Source organism: Pleurodeles waltl, chromosome 12, assembly GCF_031143425.1.
Source record: "Pleurodeles waltl isolate 20211129_DDA chromosome 12, aPleWal1.hap1.20221129, whole genome shotgun sequence".
Classification (NCBI taxonomy): Eukaryota; Metazoa; Chordata; class Amphibia; order Caudata; family Salamandridae; genus Pleurodeles; species Pleurodeles waltl.
In genome coordinates this window covers 249,293,369-249,318,227 of record NC_090451.1, presented here as the reverse complement: position 1 = coordinate 249,318,227, position 24,859 = coordinate 249,293,369, and the positions used below count along the sequence as shown (strand labels likewise).

The 24,859-nt window shown below is 44.4% G+C and overlaps 1 protein-coding gene across 1 annotated transcript in view; it reads left to right on the top strand.

Moving 5' to 3' along the window:
- The window catches only part of LOC138268264 (ATP-binding cassette sub-family C member 12-like), a 1,444,059-nt gene that overhangs the window by 642,632 nt on the left and 776,568 nt on the right, over positions 1–24,859 (top strand). The window contains exon 9 of the mRNA XM_069217748.1: positions 3,730–3,878. Within this exon, the coding sequence (XP_069073849.1) occupies positions 3,730–3,878 (149 nt within the window). The remainder of the gene's footprint in view (positions 1–3,729; positions 3,879–24,859) is intronic.

Sequence of the window (24,859 nt, the reverse complement as noted above, 5' to 3'; positions counted from 1 at the left end):
ATTTTACGTGAGTTCTCAAATATCTTCCCCTTCTATTTCATTGACACATTCTGACATGTAGACTAAAACATGCACTTTCAACACCAGCAGCAGGCTGCCAGTTAACTCCCTGGTGATCAGCAGTTTATTACAGTATTCTAATGAGCAACTAGAGTGCTGACATTCTGAATTCATGCCAAAAGTGTGGCACATCTGACCTCCATCTTGATGGAATTGAAGTGGAAAACTGAAAGCATTTTTTACTGAGGATACTGCAGTAAATGTGGAGATTAGTGAGCTTTATAACCAATAAGTCTCTCAAGATGACCAAAAGTGGAAAATGAGCCTAAATGTAGCACTAATATCACCCAAATGTAGCCCAAGTATAGTGCAATGTCAGAATTGTGCAAAGCACTTAATTTTTTTTGTTTTTTTTGCAGTTACTTGTAGCACAGACCTGAAAGTATTGGAGTTCTTTACACATTCCTTTTGGGCTTTAGGCATGGGTTAAGGCCCTCATTACGAGGCTGGCAGTCGCGGTGCCAATGTGCCACCGTTGGGCCGCTGGCACTGCCACGTTTCTGCCATCCGATGGCCTGGCGGTGCAATCATTCTCAATCCACCAGGGCAGTGCTGTCCTAGGGATTACGACCCCTCTCTCCCCCGGCATTTACTTGGCCGTTTCCCCGCCATGTAAATGCTGGCGAAGACGGGATGCCGGGGGCCCTCCTGCCAGACCCGTCGCACAAATGGCAGACAGTGATTTGCGTGATGGGTGCTGGTGCACCCAATGCACAACAGCATTGCCGCCGGCCATATAACGAGCCAGCATCAATGTTATTGTGCATTTCTCACTAGGCCAGTGGGTGGAAACTGTATTTCCACTCACTGACTCAGCTGGAAACTCATAACAGGGCCAGCGGGAAGGAGACCACACTGGCGGTCTCCTGAACGCGGGAGTTTGGTGGGTGGCCTTTTTTGCCTACCAAATTCATAATCGGTCCCTAAGTGATTTGCCCAGAATCACAGGATGTTGAGCTGATGCCAAAACCTCAACCTGGTTCCCAGTTGCAAAGTCTGCAGCTCTGGCTGTAACACCACATTCTCTCCCCTAAGTGTAATATATAATTGAGTGATCAGCAGGATAAAAAAACCATCAAGATAGCAATAATTTAAAAGTGCTTTGTCTCTATTTGAGAACTCGGAAAATATGTCCTCATTTTAGTTTTTTAGAGTACTAACCATCATTTTATACAGGAATAAGACCCACTCATTTTTATAATAATTTCTAAAGGAAATTCTTCCGATATTACAGTTTTGATTACATCAAGATGATGCCAGGCGTGCCACATATTTGTAATAAATGTAGAATGTTATCAATCTAGTTGTTCATTAGGATACTGTGGGGAGGCAGTTGTCAGGAGCATGGACTTGGATAACTACAAGCAGGAAGGAGGGTGCAGAGGCAACAAGTTCACCATGCTGGGCAGGTGGGAGGGGCAGTGGCAGCACAATGGACCATGGAGAGCAGGGGAAAGAGGGCAAGGGCTACAAACCAATCATGCAGGACAGGCAAGAGAGGCTGTGCCAATATAACAGACCATTGAGGGCAGAAGGAAGAGGCAGTGGCAGTATAACCATACATGCCAAAGGACCCATTTTAGGCAGGAGACTCCCCATGTTCTTAGGCCCAAAGGGCTTTTATTTTATCTGTCTCCTGAATAAAAACTCATCTTTTTATGTTAATGGAGAAACTCAATTCCCCAGGTTTTTTGTTTTCAAAATCTCCCTCTTACCAAGTTTAGAATTTTGGTAATTATGGTACATTGGATCACTGAGTACAGGAGGAATGGGGTAGGGATGTGGACTCAGATAACAGACGGCAGGAGTGAGGTAAGCAGTTGCACCAAACTGACCTTACAGGGCAGTGTCAGGGGTTGCAGCAGCACAATAAACCACACTGGGCAAGTGGGTCAGCATTGCAGCATAATTGGCCATGGAAAGAAATAGTGAGGGGACAGGGTCATGCACATGGCCAACAGAGAGCAGAGACAAAAAAGGTAAGGGCAGAAAGCTGACCATACCAGACAGACAGAAGGGACAGTTGCAGCATAACGGGCCATTAAGGACAGAAGGGAGGTGGCAGGCGCATGACAATGGATCAAACAAGGCAGGAAGGAGGGATGAGGGACCTTCTCATGGAAAATAGAGGGAAGGGGGCAGAGCTGGAGCAGTAAACTGACCATGGAGGGCAGGCGGGATGGGAACTGGAAGCACAACATACCATGGAGGCCAACAGTTAGACTATAATGGCATACACACAGACAACTGAGGGAAGGTGGGAGGGAGTTCAGGGGCAGGAAGCTGACCACACAGGGCAGGTGGGAGGGGCTGTGGCAGCACATAAGGCCATAGTGGGCAAGAGGGAGGGGTCAAGGACATGCACAAAGGACAATTGAGGTCAGTTGGATGTGTATGGGCTGGACATAGACAAGAGAAGGCAAGGGAAGGGCCTTCACAACAGACCACATGAAGTAGGCTGGAAGAGCAGTTGCAAAGCATGGAGGCCAGAAGAGAATGCCAGCAAAATGGACCATGGAGGACAGGAGGTAGGGAATAGGGTCACAGAACTTGGACAGGCAGGGTCGGGGTGGCAGGGACAGGTGCCAGTCATCTGACCTTGCTATGCAGGTGGGAGGGACAGTGGCAGCTCAAGAGAACACTCAGAGTAGATAGGAGGGGCAGTGAGGTCCATGGAACATGGTGGGCAAACAGGAGGGAGCAAGGGGAAGCTCACAGTCATTGGAGGACAGGGGGAAGGAGGGTCCGGGCAGAAAGCAAAGTACAGAGGCTAAACAGGAGGGCAGTGATGAGGCATAGAATTAGGCAACAGAGGGTAGGAGGAGTGGGCAGGGACATCAAGCTAAATGGAGAGCAGTGGCAGCACATCGGACCATGCAGGGCCGTAGAGAGGGGGCTGGTACATGGACTCGGACAACAGACGGTAGGGAGGAGATAGATGGAGCAGCAAGCTAACTGTTCAGGGCAGGCGGGAAGGGCATTGGCAGAACAATGGCCACACAGGACTGTAATGAGGGAGCAGGGGCATGAACTTGGACAATGTATGGCAAGGAGGAGGGGGGTACAGGAGCATCAAGCTTGGGTAGGGAGAGCACAATGCCAGGCCAGGCCCCGGGCCAACTCTCCACCACATTGTGATGGGCATTTTATTTAATGTTTACAAAAACCCTAGAAATTCACTGAAAAAACAAAGGTTACGGGGACGTTATAGTTAGGTGCGCTAAGGTAACTATAACTCGCACCTTCCCCATGCACAGTTTTCTCATTAATAATTTTACTGTAAATGTTACAGTGATAATATCAATGATTTCATAGAAGATATCATGAGTGATGCAATATCTGGGGTAAGTAGCCGTGCATGGTGAGGTCGCAAATTATAGTTAGTTGAATTAGCTCTAACACTAACCGCTAAATTTCTATGGTTTTGTGTAAAATCTGAACTATAACATCACTGTAACGTTTGAAATAGTGTATATATACACACATACACTCACCATTTCTTCATCCTGTTTTGACCACTGGAGGACAATGTCTATTGAAACCATGCATTGAATGTCATATTAAATGCTGCCTAAACAATGAATGGGAACACAAATATGTTGGTTGTATTTTAGTGTTTGCTGTGGTAAAAAGCTCCTGTTCAGTTTGATCATGTAAATATTTTTATAGGTATAAGGAAATTAGAAACTAATATATTGGAAAAGGCTGGATATGTGCAGAGTGTCAACTCTGCTGTCATTCCTCTAGTTGTGACTCTGGCGACTGTCTTGACATTTATTGTTCACACTCTTCTGAAGAAAGAATTAACTCCATCCACGGTAAGAATTTCTTTAACTTTCTTCTTCTTCTAATAAAGAGATTGATAGCATTGGCCCATTCTTGGGCTCCTGGTTCCATTGTACACTTTAATTTTAATAAGGTCTGGTATCTTTCAAGATCAGTAACTGTGAGCAAAAATGTTAGAATTTATAAAAAATGATTGATTAAATGTTCTGAAAGTAGCTCTATATTTGTAATGATGAGCCTCTGACATGTTTTGTGTACAGGGTTAATATATTGTAAAGAACCCCAGCACACGGAGTAAGGATGCAACTTTCACCTCTGGCTTCTTCACTTGTTCTCACCATTTTCCAATCTCCATCATCATATTCTGCCATCTACAAAATGCAATGACATAGGATACCACACATCTTCCCTCTCAAAAATAAGAAGAAAATTCTTCCATTTCTGATACAACAATTCTATCTATATAAATTAAACTGTAATACAATGTTATTGCAAATTCTATTCTACATAATAAACATTATTGCTTGAATGTGGATTTATCTTAAAAATCAAAAGACAGGAAGTGTCTGGCAAAACAGGAACAGTTCATTTAATTAAACATTACGGCCCAGAGAGCAGCTACATAAACAAGGTCTGAGGATTGTCTCTTGTTGCACATTCATTTGCAGTAGGTTTTTATACATTTCTTTGAATACCATAAAACAATAAAAAACATTCCTTTCTTAGTAAAAATGCAAACAGTTGTCATGGAGTCATAACTGCAGTTCCAGATAATGAATGCAGGTGGGTCTCAGCCTTGTGTTAACACAATATGGGCCAGTGAGGATGTGTCTAGATGTCCACCCAGAGGGATGCATGGTTGCTGCTCGTGCTGTGTGTGCTGTGTTCTGATTGGCTAAGTTTCTCTAACTACATGTGGCATCTAACTTAATGGTATTTGAGAATGCACACACCCCTATGGCTATGTGCCTTATATTGGGTCCAGTCTCCGGGGACCATTGTGGTGTCGCTACACCTATTTGTGGGATCTGATCTGAGTTTTCCTGTTTGTGCGTTTGTCTGCCAGCTAAGTGTTACCCCATCTGTGACCTGTGAGTCAGTAACCTCAGGCCTAGGTCTCAGAGCCTGACTGAATGCATACTTTTATGCTGGGTTTGACAGAGAGTTCCCAACGGGGGAATCCAATAATGGTGATGCGACTTTGTTCGTATATATGGATGTATCACTGTGTGCATCAACATCAATTATTCCAATATTAACAACATCTATGACAAAAACTATGACAATAAAAATCCTAAATTCAGTACAAAGCTATAGCAGTAGTAGTGTGCAACATTAATAATATTCTCAAAAGCAGTTCTACCCCACAGAGTAATCCTCCCATCTCTTTGGGCATTGCAAAGTTCTCCCTGACCAAGATGTTCATTCACCTACTTCAGACATTGCATTCTCATTCCCTTCCTCGCATTACATTCTTTTTCACATCCATTAACCAATGTCTTTTGCCTCTCCTTGCTTTGCCCTCACCACACTTATACTCATTCTCAATCATAGCACTTCTTCCTCCTTTGGCCAATCTGCTAAAAGACTAAACCAGTGGTTCCCAACCTGTGGTCCGGGGACCCTAGGGAGTCCATGAAGCCTCCTCAGTGGGTCCGCAACTGCTTAGAAAATTAAATAATATTAACAGATTAGGTCCCCAGTTTTCAGTAATGACTCAATGGGAAGTCCCTGGATTCCAATAATGATTCAGTGGGGGTCCCTGGGTTCAAGTAATGATAAAGTGGGGGTCCACAGAAGTCAAAAGGTTGGAAACCACTGTGCTAAGCCATCCCATCACTAAGTTTGACTGAATTATTATATATTGCAACTACATTAAAGGGTCCAATAAATCTACTGCCCCAATTTTCCATTGTATTCTGGTGTTTCACTTTTACGTAATCACCTACAAGTAGTTTTACTTCTTTAATACCATTCTAACAATCATATTTTCTTTCGTACATATTCTGTGATTTGTTGTTATTCTCTCTGACTTTACCCTTCATCAATGCTTGGTTATACATGGTAACTGGATCTCTTCCTCTCAAGGTGTTGACTGGTGAAAACCCTGTCACAGTGGGTGTGGTGCTGGGAGCCCAAATTAACGTATTTATTTCCAAAATCCAGTTTTTACATCTTTTATTTTCCATCTGTATGTTGCCTTTCAACACTCTATTGAAGAGCTCTACAACACTATTTCCTGCAGGATGATAAGAAGAAATGTGTCTCCATGTGATTTTATTCCTAGACAAAAGAAAATCTGTAAATATTTATAGACATATTTAAGCCCATTATCAGTTAGCAAGGTTTTGGGTATGCCCTCATGCTCCAAGACAATCAGGGAATTTTACTATCGTAGTGGAATCTACCATCTCCTTTGCTTTTGTTTCTGGCCATTTAAAAACGAAATCAGCCAAAATAGTGATATACTGACCAATCCCACTTTGATTCTACACAAGCCCTAATATATCAATGCCTAAAGTCTCCCAAAGACTATTGGGCCCTGCAGTGGAGACAAAGGCGGTCTAAAGGTTACCAAACTTTCATCTGCATTCAGACACTTTACACACTCGCCCACTACCCTTTCTATATCCTTGTCTAATTCTGGCCACCTATAATGAAGCTTTATAATGCTTTTTATTTTGACTATGCCTACATGTCCCTCAAAAGATATTTCCAACACTTTCCTCCTAAGACTTGATGTTGGCAGTATTCTCACTCCTCTTGGAAGGAATGCATCCTCCTCCCAGATAGTTCAGCACGCATTTCCCAGAAGGATCTTGTGTCCTTTTCTAAAAATATAGTTTCGGGCTAACCATCAAGTATATATTCTTTTATCTGATTCATAACCTATCCATCCATTGTTCCTTGTTGGTAATGTCTGTTTTATGTTCTGCAATGTCAGCTAAACACACGTCATCCCAACATTCTGCCCTCAAATTGCTCACATCAATTTGGGCTCAACTTAAATATTCTGCCACTCTGTTCTTAGACCACAGCAAATACTGTACATTATATGTGTCATCTAATAATCTTAAGGACAATCAGGCTAATCTGGATGTGGCTTTTTCTAATCCTAATGTAGTGAGTATTTTAGTAAAGGGTTTGTGATACATGCGAACCAAGAAATTTGAACCCCACACATGCAGGTCTGAGTTTCTCTATGCCCACACACACACACCAACATTTATCATTCTATAACCAAAAATATTTCCTCAGCATCTGTTAATGAACGTGCGGCACACAAAATGATATATTCCTGGTTGTCTTTATCAACTTGCAACAGAACGACTCCCAACCCTCACTTGCTAGTATCTGTCCTTACAATGGTCATGGCTCTGGGGTCAAAACCTTGTAATGGTAAGGCAGAACAAATGTATTTTTTATTGTTTTCAAAATAAGCTTGCAGGTTGGCATTCCATTCAAATGTACACTTTTTTAAAATTAATTGCTGAATTTCGAATGTCTTCTCTTCAAAATCCTTCACAAATTTGGCATAAAATTGTTAATCCCAGGAAGGATCTCACATGATCCTTTGAACTGGGTGTGGGAGCTTTTTGAATAGCATCAATTAAACCTTTTCTTGGCAATGTGTCCTATTCAGAGATCTCATGCCTATAAGATGTGATAGACTTCACAGCAAAACAACATTTTGTGATTTCCACATTCAGCCCATAATCACTCAATATCGACAACACATCTCTCACTCTTTGGTCATGTTCTTCCCGATTTCTTCCCATAATTAGGATATCATCTTGGAAGAACATAACACGTTGATGATCCCTAATTAGTTAGTACATCAGACGCTGGTAAACTGATGCTGCACATGCAAACCCAATTGGCATGTGTTTGTACTAATTACACCTAAATGGCGTGATAAACACCGTTCAGTGTTTACTTTTATGATGAAGAGTTAGTTGGTGCTATGCAGCTGTAAGACCTAAGGATGGAAACCACTTAGCACCACTCTTCACCCCCAACATTTCATTTATTTTAGGCAGATGAAAATATCTATAACAATGTTTTGATGTAGGCTATGTAAATCAATACGTAACCTCACTTTCCCATTAGCCCAATGTGCAACCAAAAGGGGTGCCAACCATTCACTCCGATCAATACACTCGATGATGCTTTCTTTTCCAGTTTGTCCAACTCATTCTTTACCTCATTTTTTGTAGAAAATGGTATGTTCTTCACTCTATGCGAGACTGGTTTGTTTTCATCCTTCAACCTTATCATATGTAGGAAAGCTTGCAGTTCCCCAACACACACTGAAAACACTCTAGGGTATTCCTCCTTCATTTAATTGTACAAAGTAATCTTTACTATCTAACATAACTTGTTTCTGACTGTTGGGATGTAAAATGATAATCAATTTCCTCTGGTCCTTCCACCCTAACACTGATGGCCCTTTCTCTGCTATATACATGTTTCCCACTGCCTCTCCCCCTTTAAATGCAAGCTTGACTACTCTGTACCTAGCCATAGGCTTCAGTTCCCCTTTTAAAACTTTCAGGATGAATGTCTGATGGAAGCAAGGGCCTGATTTAGACCTTGATGGTAACGGTCCCACCGTCCACTTTTCATCTGAAAACCTGCCTTCTGCCATGACAGTCTGCCCACTGTATTTATATGTTGATGGTTCCATAGCTGAGAGCCCGCATTCCAACTGCCGTCTCGGCCAAGAAATACCACCTGTGTCAACAGCTGAAGGGGGAAAAGTAGCTGGGGTCCCGCTGTGCAGATTTGGATGTGCCTTACCACCAGGAAAAAAGTGGCAGTCCGACCTCCACTTCTGAGTTGGCAGATTGTAGGGGAGAAGGGGTGAAAACTCACCTTTTTTCCCCAATTCCACCTCTGTTTTTGACTGAACACAACTGGACATCTGCCATCACTGCTGCCACTGATCCACAGAGAAAACATGACCCCCCCCCAATCGCCAGACTCAAAGGTAGGGAACTCTCATTGCGAGGGTAGGTTGGGTGGGCCCTACATAGGAGGTCCGGACCATTGCAGGCAAATGCATGTCTCACTATTTCTTTTAAATTACTGTGACGGGCATATATCATTAAGACAATTGTGTCATACAATACTGGCAACACACTGGCACAACACCCATGTCGCACACATATACAACTGTCATTGCAAAATGAATGCTGGCACTACAATGACAGTACACTTACATTGGACAACGGTATCCATGTGTGCGCATTGCAAGGGGACCAGTACAGGTAGGCTTGTGCCATCTGTTGTGTATGTGAGTCGGTACGTGTGTGTGTTGTGTGTGTGGATTGGCTGTTTGAGGTGGAGGGAGCTGAAGTGGATGGTGTGGTTATGTCTATATGTGTGTCACTTGCATGTGAGACTGATGTTGTGTTTCCGTGTGACACTTTCAGGTGAGTTTTTTTTGTGTGATAGACATTGTCGTGCTGTGTGTAGTTGTGCTTATATATGAGTGTGTTTGTGTAGCAGAGTGTGTAGTTATGTTGGTTGTTGTAGTTGTGTCGTGTGGGTGCAGTGTCAATGATGTGTGTGTGTGTTTCATGGATGTATGTCAATGCATGTTTTCAGGATGTATGAGGTGTGTTGTGTCGGCATTGTAATGGATGATAGTTTATATGTGGTGTGTTGTGTAGTGCAGGGGAATACACATGGCTAAGGGACAGTGTGTGTGTCACTTACCTTTATTCCATAGCTCCTACCATTGTATGAAGTCCATTGGGTTCTTCCGCTGTCTCACGCGGTATGCCGTTGACTTGACAGTCTTTTTGGGTCCCCGCCAACATGGCTTGGCAGCAATACCAACACGATCTAAATCAAGCCCCAAATCATTCTCTAAAAGTTCCTTAAACTTCTCATTCCATAATGATCTGTTACTGATCATGTACGGAGAAACAGAATCTGCTTCTTTGTCTACAGTGACAACTCAAATGGTAATGCAGCATGCGTGTATAGACCTGGTGAACCCATCCAGCCCTAAAACATGTGTCTCAATGCATAAAACACAATTATTTTCAACATTACTGTCACTATCTGAAGACAAATTCAGTTCTGTGACAATTTTTATGGTAGCATCTTATTATTTTTATTTTTTATTTTACAAATGTCCTAATATGCCGCCGAATGAACATTCTGTTTCCATGCCAGGCAACGCTTATCTTTTTCAAAGTGATCCTTCCACATCTGTAGCATGAATTCCAGCAGTCTCATTCCCCTCTTTCTAGACAGTCATTTTTACTATTGTTTGACCTTTGTTCTTCTGTTTTTTCATGTTAATATTGGAATAGTTGATGTTGATGCACACAACGATTCATTCACATATAAAAACAAAGTTGCTTAACATTTATTAGATTCCCCTGTAGTGAACTCTCCGTCAATCCCGACAACTATATACATGATCAAGCAGGCTTTAGGACCTAGGCATGAGGTTGCTGACTGACAGGTCACAGGTAGGGTGACACATAGGTGGCAGGCAAATGTGCAAATAGGAAACTTAGGGTCAGGTGTACGAAAATGCAATTTTGCATTTCTTAAATAGCGACTTCATAGAAATAGACATTTAAGAAATGCAAAATGCTATGTACAAAGATACTGATTTTCTAATAGCGATTCCTACAAAGTAGGAATCGATATTAGGAAATCAGTATTAAGAAATCCAATTGCATTTGAGTCAATGGGCCGGTTTTGCATTTCCTGAATATTGATTTCTTATTAAGAAATCGCTATTTAGGAAATGCAAAACCAGGGATGGCAAAGGGCAAAAGGCCCCCCCTTGGTGCATCCCAAAAATAGGGGTGTACCTGTAGAGCACACATATGCCTATGGGGCATGCGTGTGCTCTATGGCAATTAAACAAAAAACACCTTGTGATATTTCACACTTATGCAACTAGAGCTGCAGTTTTATTTTATTTTTGGTGCTTCATTTGCTTTTCCTGTAAAAAGATGTTATCTCCTGCTGAAAATGTTCATCCTGAATGTGAAAAAACTGGGCTGATTGCAGAAGCCCCCTAACTTTATGACCCCATTTGTGCAATCATACTGGTGATTGTCTGACTCTTATAGTGCCCTGGGGACTGGTAACAGTCCCAGGTCCTGTGCTCTGATTAAAATGGCTAATTATAATTTGCTGTACCAAACTACTTATAAGTCCCTAGCATATGGTAGGGCATGTAGTTTAGGGACCCCAGCATAGGTGCACTGCTGTCGTACCCAGTGTCATTTCAAAAGCAGGCCTGCCTTGCTCGCTGCTTTCAAGTTAAATTTAACTCCAAATTCGACTTTAGAATTAAAAGTTCTTCCAAAGTTGCAAGCTAACTTAGTTTTACAGATAAGTCACCTCTAAGGTATACCCTAAATTACCCCAGGACTGGGTGCAGTGTAAATATAAGCAGGGACTTTATAAAATATGTGTAATAAGCCTTGGTGAGGGAAAAATATGGAAATTAGTTTTACCCAATGTAGTGAATGGGCTCCATAGGCTAACATTGAGCGTCTTTATTTTAAGATAATAAAGTCTTATTTTCCATTGGAAGGAGCTAAATATGGCATGTTTAATATCAAATTAAAAGTTACAATAAATCCAACAACTTCCCACTGTTGAATGTAATATAATATGTACCTAGAAAGAGTTTTAGAACTCTTCCTAAAAGTCACCAGTGTCAGCTCTGCAATGCCCTTCTCTGACTGGTCAGCCTCTGGCAGCCTGAGCCAAGCTGCCTTGAGGTGTGAAGTGGCCTGGGCTGACAAAAAGGAAGCATCTGGTGGGAGGAGATCTGCCTTAGCGGATGGTAGATGGGGGGGAAAGCTGCCAAACTGGACTTTAAAAGAGGGAAGGACATTTGGGACAGCAACTGTACCTCCCCCATTCTCTGCAGCCCTAGACAACCAGGCGCCCCTGATTAGATTAATGAAGGGGTGTGTTAAGGGAAACCTAGCCACACCAGTGGGTGGGCTCAGCCAGATCTAAACTCTAAGATAACATTTTGCCATCTTGGATTTTGGAGGAATGTTGCCCCCTGGGATTGATATTTGTTACACTTACCAGGAAGTGGTCACTCAAGAGGGTGGTGGCCTGCATGTGATTGGACAGAGGCCCACCCCACCCCCGGCTTTCCACCCCAGGAGCAAGGTTAAAATTGGTAGAGCTAACTCCCACCTCAGATCCCTACAGGAACAAGACATGACGAAGGACTGCCCTGCTGGACCCCTGGCCTGCACCTGTGCACTGCACTTAAAAGGACTTCACCAGCTGCAAACGTTGGGCTTCATAAAGAAAAGGACTTTGCCTGTCTCCTACTGCTTCAGAAAGTCACTCCCTGTATGCTACAGGTAGAAAACAGATAACCAGAGTCCCCTGCATTAAGCCCTGAAGAAATGGACCAGCTGACCAGTGGTCATTTTTAGATTTGAACCATGTGCATTTTGGGAGTTGGAGTCCTAAACCCCAAGGAGCAACTCAGAGCTTAAGGTGAGTTGTGGGCACCTAAAGAATCTTAGAACTTCTGAATTTTTTTTCCAAAAGACTGGAGAAGTTTGGACCAACTTTGGAAAAAAGCTCCATAAGTGCACCAACCCAACGTCGTGAGTCAAGCAGGCCAAATCGACCGCGATCTGGCCTGACTTGCAGGTTTGTCCTACTGAAAAGCTCTGGAGCCCTAGATTTCCAAGATTTCACCAGGGGTTGTGGAGAGGCAATTCAATGAGATTGAATGGGAATAGGCTTGCTGTGGAGGGTCGTCTAACGTCAGGCAGAAAAAGCTCCAAAAACGTCTGAACATAAAAAGTTGACCAAGGCTTCCCGCGCAGTGGATCCGAGGAGGGCTCCAGGGAGGCCGGCTTCAGTTTCAACTTGGTTCCAGATGAAGATTTCCGTCACGAAAAATTGCCTAAGTCTGAACGTAGAATCCTTCGACATGGTCTCCTGCGACGCGGATCCAAAGTGGGCCCCAGGGAGGTTGGATTTGACTTGTGACTTCGTCCCATTCCAGAAAATCTTCCAGAAAAAGACTACGTCCGAAGGTAAAACTTTAACCAAGGCCTCCCGTTCACTGTAGCCAAGTAGAGCTCCATCATGGTCAGTCTCAAGTTTTGCCCCGGTCGAGTACGACCAGATATCCAGACTGGCGCCTTTGATTTTTATGGGCTAGAAAACATTTATTTTTTTAAAATTCATATCTCTGGTTCCCTTTATTGGATTTCTGTTGTTTTAGTGTAATTTTAAAGATATAAATATACTCTGTTTCTAAATTGGCGTTAGATTTTTATTGTGCTTTGTATGTTACTTATTTACTGTTTTTTGATTATGAAATGCTTTACAATCCTGACTCCTAAGTTAAGCCTAACTGCTCATAGCCAAGCTACCAAGGATTGAGCTGCGATTAATTTATTGAGACCCTGACTGGACCTAGTTGGGGGTTTGTGGCCTATTGCTACGCAGGGACTTACCTGCCTTTACCAACAATCTACTTTCCAACACAGAAAATGACAGCTCTTCGTCTGAGGAAGAAAGAACTCCGGAGAAAGAGAGTATTGCATGGAAGGATTTTATAGTTCCATCCGGGGAGAAGAAAGTTGTGGCCCACAAGGTATAATGCATGCTGTGCAAGAAAATGTTATAAAGAGGCACTCAAAAGTAGTACTCATACAGTACTTCAAGCATGTTGAAACACCTCATAACGATTCACCCAAGGCACCTGGGTCGTGCAGACAGAGATCGTGACCAGAGCATTGCGACAACATCTGCAGCAGGTGAAGCTGCATTTGGACATCGATATCTGCTACAACACCATTGAATCTTCCCCCAAGTGTTCCATAGTTTGCAATGCTAGAACAGTTTTGCTTAAAGTGTAAGAAGGTTCTTAGCATGGGAGAGCAGTCATTCCCTGAACTCACTGACATTTTTGATAAGCACTAATGTGATTTTTTTGGTGCATTTTGTTGTTTAGTGCAATGTTTGGTATGTGCTGGGGTGTCTGTCTGTGCATGACTGTGGACCTTTGCTTGTGACTGTATGTATGACTATGTATCTGTGTGTCAGTGTATGTGTCAGTGTTTGCCTGGCTGTATCAATGTATGCATGAGTGTATACCTGGATATGTCAGTGTCTGCATGAGCATGTACCTGGGTGTATCATTTTATGCATGAGTATGTGTCTGGTTGTGTCGGTATATGCATGAGTGTGTGCTTGGGTACCCAAGTGTATGCATGATTGTGTGCCTGGGTGTGTCAGTGTATGCAAGAGTGAGTGCCTGGGTGTACTAGTGTAAGCATGATTGTGTGCCTGGATATGTCAGGGTATGCATGAGGTTGTGCTTGGGTGTGTCAGTGTATGCATCAGTTTGTGCATGGGTTTCTCAGTGTATGCATGGCTGTGTTCTCCGGTATGTCAGAATATGCATGACTGTGTCGCTGGGTGTATCAGTGTATGATTGTGTGTGCCTGGGTATGTGTGTGTGTATGTATGAGTGTATGTCTGGGTATGTCACTGTATGTATAATTCAGTGACTGGATGTGTCAGTGTATGCATGAGTGTGTGCCTGGGTCTGTTAGTGTATGCAGGAATAGGTGCCTGGGTGTCTCACTGTATTCATGGGTGTGTGCCTGGGTCTGTCAGTGTAAGCATAAATGGGTGCCTGGGTATATCAATGTATACATGAGTGTTAGCCTGAGTATGTTAGTGTATGCTTGACTACATGCCTGGGTGTCTCAGTGTATGCATGAGTGTGTGCCTGGCTAGGTGACTGTATGCATGAGTGTGTTCCTGGGTGTGTCAGTATATGAATGAATCTGTGCCTGGGTATGTCAGTGTTTGCATGGCTGTGTGCCTGGGTATCTCAGTATATGCATGACCGTGGGCTTTGATATGTCACTATATTTGTGAGTATGTACCTGTGTGTTAGTGTATGCATGAGTGTGTATCTTGGTGTGTCTATGTATGTGTCAGTGTGTGCCTGGGTCTCTGTGTATGCATGAGTTTGTGTCTGGATGTGTCACTGTATGCATGAGTATGTGCCTGAGTATTTCAGTGTATGCATAAGTGTGTGCCTGGGTATGTCACTGTATGCACGAGTGTGCCTGGGTGTCTTAGTGTGTGCAGTGTGTGTGCATGGGTATGTCAGTGTATTTATGAGTGTATGCCTGCATATGCCAGTGTATGCATGAGTGTGTGCCTAGGGATGTTAGTGTATGCATCAGTGTACGATTGGATGTTTCAGTGTAGCTACAAGTCCCTACCAGTGTATCCCTAGGTGTTTCAGTGTATGTAACAGTGTGCCCCTGGGTGTGTCAGTGCATGTGTCAGTGTGTACCTGGGGGTCTCGGTGTATGCAGTGTATGTGCCAATTTATGTCAGTGTATGTATGAGTGTGTGCCTGTGCATGTCAGTGTATGCATGAGTGTGTGCGCCTAGATGTAGGAGGCTGGCCTGGCTTTTTGTGGGTACCTTGTGGTATTTACACTCTGTGCCAGGTCCAGTTATCCCTTATTAGTAGAATAGAGGTGCTTCTAGCAGCTTAGGCTGATAGACGGTAGCTATGGCAAAGCAGCTTAGGCTAAACTAGGAGACATGCAAAGCTCCTACTATACCACTTGTGTCATATAGCACAATATCATAAGAAAACACAATACTCAGAGTTACTAAAAATAAAGGTACTATATTTTTAAGACAATATGCCAAAAGTATCTCAGTGAGTACCCTCAATTAGAAGGTAAGTAATATACACAAGTTATATGTACACAAACCCAAAACAGGTAAATAACAGTAAGAAAAGTAGTGCAAACAATGTAGAATCACAATAGGATGCAATAGGTGAACATAGGTCTAGGGGCAACACAAACTATATACTCCAAAAGTGGAATGCGAATCACGAATGGACCCCAGACCTATGGGAGCTTGTAGAGGGTCGCTGGGACTGTAAGAAAACATAAGGGTTTCCAAAATACCACACCCCAAGACCCTGAAAAGTAGGAGTAAAGTTACCCTACTACCCCAGAAAGACACAATAGTTATGATAGGGGGATTCTGCAAGAACCACAAGCACTAGCAAAACACTGAAGCTGGATTCCTGGATGTGAGGACCTGCAGGGGGACCAAGTCCAAGTGTCGCAATAGTGTCCAGGGGGGGGCAGGAGCCCAGGAAACCCCGGAAGAAGCCAAAGATTCTGCAACAACGAAAAGGGCTAGGAACTTTTCCTTTGGATGGAAGATGTCCCACGGCGTGCTGGATGTTGCAGAGGTGTTTCCATGGAGAAATACCACAAACAAGCCTTGCTAGCTGCAAGGGTCGCAGTAGAGGTTTTTGGGTGCTGCTGGGGACCAGGAAGGACCAGGATGTCGCCCCTTAGAGGAGGAGACAGAGGGGGCACTCAGCAACTCAGAGAGCCCCCACAGAAGCAGGCAGCACCCACAGAAGTACCGGAGCAGGTACTTAGAAGATTTGTGAACTGGAGTCACGAAAGGAGGGCCCCACGAAGTCGGAGTCCAACTCAGGGGGTTGAGCACTGCAGGATGGAGTGCTGGGGACCCAGGCCAGGCTGTGCACAAAGGAATCCTTGGAGAAGTGCACAGAAGCCGGAGCAGCTGCAAATCACACAGTACACAGGTTTGCTGTCTGGTGTGGGGAGGCAAGGAATTACCTCCACCAAACTTGGGCTCAAGGATCACTGGACTGTGGGGGTCACTTGGATCTAGCTCCTGTGTTCCAGGGACCACGCTCGTCAGGATGAGAGGGGACCCAGAGGACCGGTGATGCAGTCTTTTGGTGCCTGCGTTAGCAGGGGGAAGTTTCCGTCAACCCACGGGAGATTTCTTCTTGGCTTCCAGTGCAGGGTGAAGGCAGACAGCCCTCAGAGCACGCACCACCAGGAAACAGTCGAGAAAGCCGGCAGGATGAGGCGCTGCAATGTTGCTGGTAGTCGTCTTGCTACTTTGTTGCAGTTTTGCAGGCGTCCTGGAGCAGTCAGCGGTCGATCCTTGGCAGAAGTCGAAGAGGGAAGTGCAGAGGAACTCTGGTGAGCTTTTGCATTCGTTATCTGAAGAATACCCCAGAGGAGAGACCTTAAATAGCCATAAAAGGAGGTTTGGCTACCAAGAAAAGAGGTTTGGCTACCAAGAGAGGTAAGAGCCTATCAGAGGGGGTCTCTGACATTACCTGCTGGCACTGGCCACTCAGAGCAGTCCATTGTGCCCCCAACACCTCTGTTTCCAAGATGGCAGAGGTCTGGGACACACTGGAGGAGCTCTGGGCACCTCCCCTGGGAGGCACTGGACAGGGGAGTGGTCACTCCCCTTTCCTTTGTCCAGTTTCGTGCCAGAGCAGGGCTGGGGGATCCCTGAACCGGTGTAGACTGCCTTATGCAGAGATGGGCACAAAGCATTTCCAGAGGCTGGGGGAGGCTACTCCTCCCCAGCCCTTCACACCTATTTCCAAAGGGAGAGGGTGTAACACCCTTTCTTAGAGGAAATCCTTTGTTCTGCCTTCCTGGGCCGGGGCTGCCCAGACCACAGGAGGGCAGAATCCTGTCTGAGGGGTTGGCAGCAGCAGCAGCTGCAGTGGTAACCCCGGAAAGGCAGTTTGGCAGCACCCGGGTTCTGTGCTAGAGACCTGGGGGATCATGGCATTTTCCCCACAATACCAGAATGGTATTGGGGTGACAATTCCATGATCTTAAACATGTTACATGGCCATGTTCGGAGTTACCATTGTGACCTATGTAGAGTGCACACGTGTAATGGTGTCCCTGCACTCACAAAGTTCGGGGAATTGGCCCTGAACGATGTGGGGGCGCCTTGGCTAGTGCCAGGGTGCCCAAACACTAAGTAACTTGGCACCCAACTTTCACCAAGTGAGTGTTAGACATATAGGTGACTTATAAGTTACTTATGTGCAGTGAAAAATGGCTGTGAAATAACGTGGACGCTATTTCACTCAGGCTGCAGTGGCAGGCCTGTGTAAGAATTGCCTGAGCTCCCTATGAGTGGCAAAAGAAATGCTGCAACCCATAGGGATCTCCTGGAACCCCAATACCCTGGGTACCTAAGTACCATATCCAAGGGGATTATATGGGTGTACCAGTGTGCCAATGAGAATTGGTAAATTTAGTCACTAGCCTGCAGTGACAAATTTAGAAAGCAGAGAGAGCATAAACACTGAGGTTCTGGTTAGCAGAGCCTCAGTGATACAGTTAGGCACCACACAGGGAACACATACAGGGCACATACTATGAGCACTGGGGTCCTGCCTAGTAGGATCCCAGTGACACAAGGGCTAAAACAAACATACATACAGTGAAAATGGGGGTAACATGTCAGGCAAGATGGAACTTTCCTACACTAGGTATGTTAGTGTATGCATCAGTGTATGCTTGGCTGTTTCAGTGTTGTTACAAGTCTCTTCCTGTGTGTATCAGTATATGCATCAGTGTATCACTAAGTGTTTTAGTGTATACAACAGTGTGTGCCTGGGTGTGTCCACACATGTATGAGTGTGCACCTGGATGTGCAAGTGTATGCATCATTGTATGCCTTGGTGTCCCAGTTTATGCATGGGTGTGTGACTGTGTGTGTCAGTGTATGCATCAGTATATGCCTGGGTGTTTTAGTGTGTGTCTCAGTGTGTCATTTTGTGTGTGTCAGTGTGTGCCTGGGTGTGTCAGTGTATGCATGTGTGTGTCTGGGTTTGCCAGTGTATGCGCCAATGTCAGCCTGAGTGTCTTCGTTGATGCATTATAAATGGAGAAAGATGAAGTGAATCATTACATCATCAACACAAGCTTTATTCGGTGAACATTCAGTTGATTCACTTACATTATTGTAATACATGGTGTCACTGATCTGTGTAAAAAGAGAAAAAACATAAACAAAAGTTAATACTACAAGTTGTAACTTTGCTCAATAAAGTTTTTCTGCAATGCAAACGGTCATGTTAGAATAGAATAGACTTTATTCGACCTTTCAACAAGTCATAAAAGCAGCACGTAAAACAAATCTTACATTATAAAAAAGCATAGTTAAAACGTAGCAATAAATACGGGAGATTAAAATACAGTAACATATTAATTAATTAATCAATCATAAATGTTTAGATGGCCAAATTATCATGTTGCCAATCCGCCCAGAGACTTTCTTACTGTTATTATAGAACATAGAAAATTTGCTAAAATTCCACATATTTCAATAGAAGGTAACATCTGTAAATGAAGATACGCGGTGCGACACTGTCGCATGTGAGTAGATCTTAAAAAAGGAATTAAAAGGTTCTTTCTCTGTTTTGCATGAAATTTGCAAAAAATAACCACATGTATTGTACTTTGTACTGACTGTATCACAAGGACAGGCCCCTAATATTGTACTCCAATCATTCATAGTCGGAAAGGTTACTAGACGGTGGAACGCATCTAGACTTAACCTAGTAAGAACAAAACGATGTTGAGGTTTTACTACATTTACCAGGTAAGGCTGCATGCCCTCCGTAGACAAAATCAATTGGTTAGACATGACACTGTGTTTTTTTGCCTCTACTGTCCACCTCTGATATTCTAGGTACTTCAAGGACAGGGACCTCAGTTCTTTCCTGGTCAATCTCTCCAATAATTCTGGGTTTGCGTAGTATTCTTTATGGCCCATGTTTTCAAAAAAGGTCATAATATACCTCAACCATGGGACTCTTAGAGAAGAAGCTGATGCCATGCAATCCTGTAAAACTGCCCTATTTAGGCCAGTGTGTTCTGAAATCCAAATTTTCTGCCATAATAATATTGGCTGTATCTTTATTAGGTCAACCAGGAAAGGGGCCCCTAGTTTGACATGACTAATGAATGATGAAGTGCCATTTGGTACCATTAACAAATGTCTCAAAAAGTCATTTTCCACCGTTTGGATCAGGTTAGAGTTGGTATACCCCCAAACACCCACTCCGCACATGGCGGATGGGATACATTTGGCACTATAGACCTTTAACATGTTCTGTGGTGTGATCACCCCTAACCTTTTGGAGAAAATCTTCAGGGCCGTCGTCTTCATGATCTATAATTTCTTGTTTTTTACACACTGTGCCCAGGAGCCTTGTTTGTCAAACATTATGCCCAGATAAGAAAATGTTGAAGTTTTGTCAATCTTTCTGCCTTGCGTGGTGATATCATAGGTCTTACTTGATTTCCTACCACAGTTCATTATAAAGGTTTTCGAGCAGTTGACAGTAACGCCCAGGTCTGTCATGTATGTTATACAGGTTGTTAGGAGTTTTTGAAGGGCTAGTGGAGTCCGGGCTATAAGTACAGCATCGTCCACATAGAGTAAAGCCGCAATCAGGCAATGACCTATTTGAGGGAGATCTTTACATTTACTTGTTAATTCTAGTTCCAACTTGTTTATATATATTGAGAACAAGAATGGAGCTAATACACAGCCTTGACGGACTCCTCTATGTATACCAAAAGGCCTAGTACATTCCCCTCTTATCCCATGTCTCACCCTCGCTCAACTCCCTGAATACAGTTCCCGTATGAACTGAATTATTTTCAATTCTACCCCATACTACTTAGGATTTCCCATAATTTCTCATGAACTATGCAGTCAAATGCCGAGGATAGATATAAAGGCCAAATGCAGATTGCCCTGCCTAATCTTTGTATATTTCCCAATTATGATACTTAAATTCAATCCTTGTTCCACTGTACCTATTCTGGTGCCGAAACCATACTGTAATTCGGTTAGGATATTATTTTCCTCAGCCCAGGACTGCAATCTGTTCAAGATGACTCTCCAAGCTATTTTAGCTGATGTATCAAGTAAAGAGATAGGTCTGTAGCAGGCTGGGTTGAGGCGGTCACCTTTTTTATATATGGGAACGATGATGGAATCTAGCCAAGATGGTGGTGGTACTTGCATACAGCAAGCCCTCAGTACCTGCGTCAGTAAAGAGCCCTATACTTGTACATTTGCCTTGTATAAATCTACCGGAACATCATCAGGGCCCGGTGCTTTCCCCGCTTTACTTGAATTTATGGCTTCTACTACTTCCTCCAAGCTAAACTGGGGTGTTATAATCATACGTGGATTTTTCTGAGTGGTATGGCTCATTGGGGAATCTAGTAGCTCTATGTCAAAAGCCGAGCTATATATCTTGGCGAAGTAACCAATCCAATCCCCTTCTGTTATTGCAATTTCCATTCTGGGACCATGTCTAGCCATTGGCGTAGTAGTGTTTATTATTTTCCAAAAGAGGGTATTATCTTTTGTGAGACTAACTTTATGTAAGGTTTCCCAGGTATTTTCTTTCAGAGTGGCTTTCCTTTTTTTAATGGCCGCCTTATACTCCTGCCTCCGTGTGCGTATCTCAGTCATACATCTTGTTGGGGCGCTGAGGGCCTTTTTTAATCTCTTACGTGCTTTTGTGCAGTCAAGGTCAAACCAGCCCTTTTTTCTCCTCTGTCCAATCTTTCCCGTTTTGTTAGTAAGAGCTTATTTCACACCTTGCGCTATCAAAGAAAAAGCACTTAGACATTTTGCTGGATGTAAGGAAATGCCTCCTTGGCATGGTTGCCCCCTGACTTTTTGCCTTTGCTGATGCTATGTTTACAATTGAAAGTGTGCTGAGGCCTGCTAACCAGGCCCCAGCACCAGTGTTCTTTACCTAACCTGTACTTTTGTATCCACAATTGGCAGACCCTGGCATCCAGATAAGTCCCTTGTAACTGGTACTTCTAGTACCAAGGGCCCTGATGCCAAGGAAGGTCTCTAAGGGCTGCAGCATGTCTTATGCCACCCTGGAGACCTCTCACTCAGCACAGACACACTGCTTGCCAGCTTGTGTGTGCTAGTGAGGACAAAACGAGTAAGTCGACATGGCACTCCCCTCAGGGTGCCATGCCAGCCTCTCACTGCCTATGCAGTATAGGTAAGACACCCCTCTAGCAGGCCTTACAGCCCTAAGGCAGGGTGCACTATACCATAGGTGAGGGTACCAGTGCATGAGCATGGTACCCCTACAGTGTCTAAACAAAACCTTAGACATTGTAAGTGCAGGGTAGCCATAAGAGTATATGGTCTGGGAGTTTGTCAAACACGAACTCCACAGCACCATAATGGCTACACTGAAAACTGGGAAGTTTGGTATCAAACTTCTCAGCACAATAAATGCACACTGATGCCAGTGTACATTTTATTGTAAAATACACCACAGAGGGCACCTTAGAGGTGCCCCCTGAAACTTAACCGACTATCTGTGTAGGCTGACTAGTTTTAGCAGCCTGCCACAAACCGAGACATGTTGCTGGCCCCATGGGGAGAGTGCCTTTGTCACTCTGAGGCCAGTAACAAAGCCTGCACTGGGTGGAGATGCTAACACCTCCCCCAGGCAGGAATTGTCACACCTGGCGGTGAGCCTCAAAGGCTCACCTCCTTTGTGCCAACCCAGCAGGACACTCCAGCTAGTGGAGTTGCCCGCCCCCTCCGGCCAGGCCCCACTTTTGGCGGCAAGGCCGGAGAAAATAATGAGAAAAACAAGGAGGAGTCACTGGCCAGTCAGGACAGCCCCTAAGGTGTCCTGAGCTGAAGTGACTCTAACTTTTAGAAATCCTCCATCTTGCAGATGGAGGATTCCCCCAATAGGGTTAGGATTGTGACCCCCTCCCCTTGGGAGGAGGCACAATGAGGGTGTACCCACCCTCAGGGCTAGTAGCCATTGGCTACTAACCCCCCAGACCTAAACACGCCCTTAAATTTAGTATTTAAGGGCTACCCTGAACCCTAGAAAATTAGATTCCTGCAACTACAAGAAGAAGGACTGCCTAGCTGAAAACCCCTGCAGAGGAAGACCAGAAGACGACAACTGCCTTGGCTCCAGAAACTCACCGGCCTGTCTCCTGCCTTCCAAAGATCCTGCTCCAGCGACGCCTTCCAAAGGGACCAGCGACCTCGACATCCTCTGAGGACTGCCCCTGCTTCGAAAAGACAAGAAACTCCCGAGGACAGCGGACCTGCTCCAAGAAAAGCTGCAACTTTGTTTCCAGCAGCTTTAAAGATCCCTGCAAGCTCCCCGCAAGAAGCGTGAGACTTGCAACACTGCACCCGGCGACCCCGACTCGGCTGGTGGCGATCCAACACCTCAGGAGGGACCCCAGGACTACTCTAAGACTGTGAGTACAAAAACCTGTCCCCCCTGAGCCCCCACAGCGCCGCCTGCAGAGGGAATCCCGAGGCTTCCCCTGACCGCGACTCTTTGAATCCAAAGTCCCGACACCTGGGAGAGACCCTGCACCCGCAGCCCCCAGGACCTGAAGGACCGGACTTTCACTGGAGGAGTGACCCCCAGGAGTCCCTCTCCCTTGATCAAGTGGAGGTTTCCCCGAGGAACCCCCCCCCTTGCCTGCCTGCAGCGCTGAAGAGATCCCGAGATCTCTCATAGACTAACACTGCGAACCCGACGCTTGTTTCTACACTGCACCCGGCCGCCCCCGCGCCGCTGAGGGTGAAATTTCTGTGTGGGCTTGTGTCCCCCCCGGTGCCCTACAAAACCCCCCTGGTCTGCCCTCCGAAGACGCGGGTACTTACCTGCAAGCAGACCGGAACCGGGGCACCCCCTTCTCTCCATTCTAGCCTATGTGTTTTGGGCACCACTTTGAACTCTGCACCTGACCGGCCCTGAGCTGCTGGTGTGGTGACTTTGGGGTTGCTCTGAACCCCCAACGGTGGGCTACCTTGGACCAAGAACTAAGCCCTGTAAGTGTCTTACTTACCTGGTTAACCTAACAAATACTTACCTCCCCTAGGAACTGTGAAAATTGCACTGTGTCCACTTTTAAAACAGCTATTTGTGAATAACTTGAAAAGTATACATGCAATTTTGATGATTTGAAGTTCCTAAAGTACTTACCTGCAATACCTTTCGAATGAGATATTACATGTAGAATTTGAACCTGTGGTTCTTAAAAATAAACTAAGAAAAGATATTTTTCTATATAAAAACCTATTGGCTGGATTTGTCTCTGAGTGTGTGTACCTCATTTATTGTCTATGTGTATGTACAACAAATGCTTAACACTACTCCTTGGATAAGCCTACTGCTCGACCACACTACCACAAAATAGAGCATTAGTATTATCTCTTTTTGCCACTATCTTACCTCTAAGGGGAACCCTTGGACTCTGTGCATACTATTCCTTACTTTGAAATAGTGCATACAGAGCCAACTTCCTACATTGGTGGCAGCGGTGGGATACAAGACTTTGCATTTGCTGGACTACTCAGCCAATACCTGATCACACGACAAATTCCAAAATTGTCATTAGAAATTCATTTTTGCAATTTGAAATTTTTCTAAATTCTTAAAAGTCCTGCTAGGGCCTTGTGTGTTAAGTCCCTGTTTAGCATTGTCTTTTTAGAGTTTAAAAGTTTGTTAAAAGTTTGAATTAGATTCTAGAAACAGTTTTAGATTCTTAAAAAAGTATTCCAACTCTTAGCAGAATAATGTCTGATACAGAGATGCAGGTGGTGGAACTCGACACCACACCTTACCTCCATCTTAAGATGAGGGAGCTAAGGTCTCTCTGTAATATCAAAAAAATAACCATTGGCTCCAGACCTACCAAAATTCAGCTCCAGGAGCTGTTGGCAGAGTTTGAAAAAGCCAACCCCTCTGATGATGACATCACAGAGGAATAAATTAGTGACTTGGAGGCCAATGTCCCTCCTCCAGTCCTAAATAGGGAGAACAGGACCCCTCAAGTCCTGTCTCCAACTGTGTTAGTCAGAAATAGTGAGTCCCTCACAGGAGGGTCCCACATTTCTGAAATCACTGAGGATGCTCTCAGTGAAGATGACCTCCTGTTAGCCAGGATGGCCAAAAGATTGGCTTTAGAGAGACAGCTCCTAGCCATAGAAAGGGAAAGACAAGAGATGGGCCTAGGACCCATCAATGGTGGCAGCAATATAAATAGGGTCAGAGATTCTCCTGACATGTTAAAAATCCCCAAAG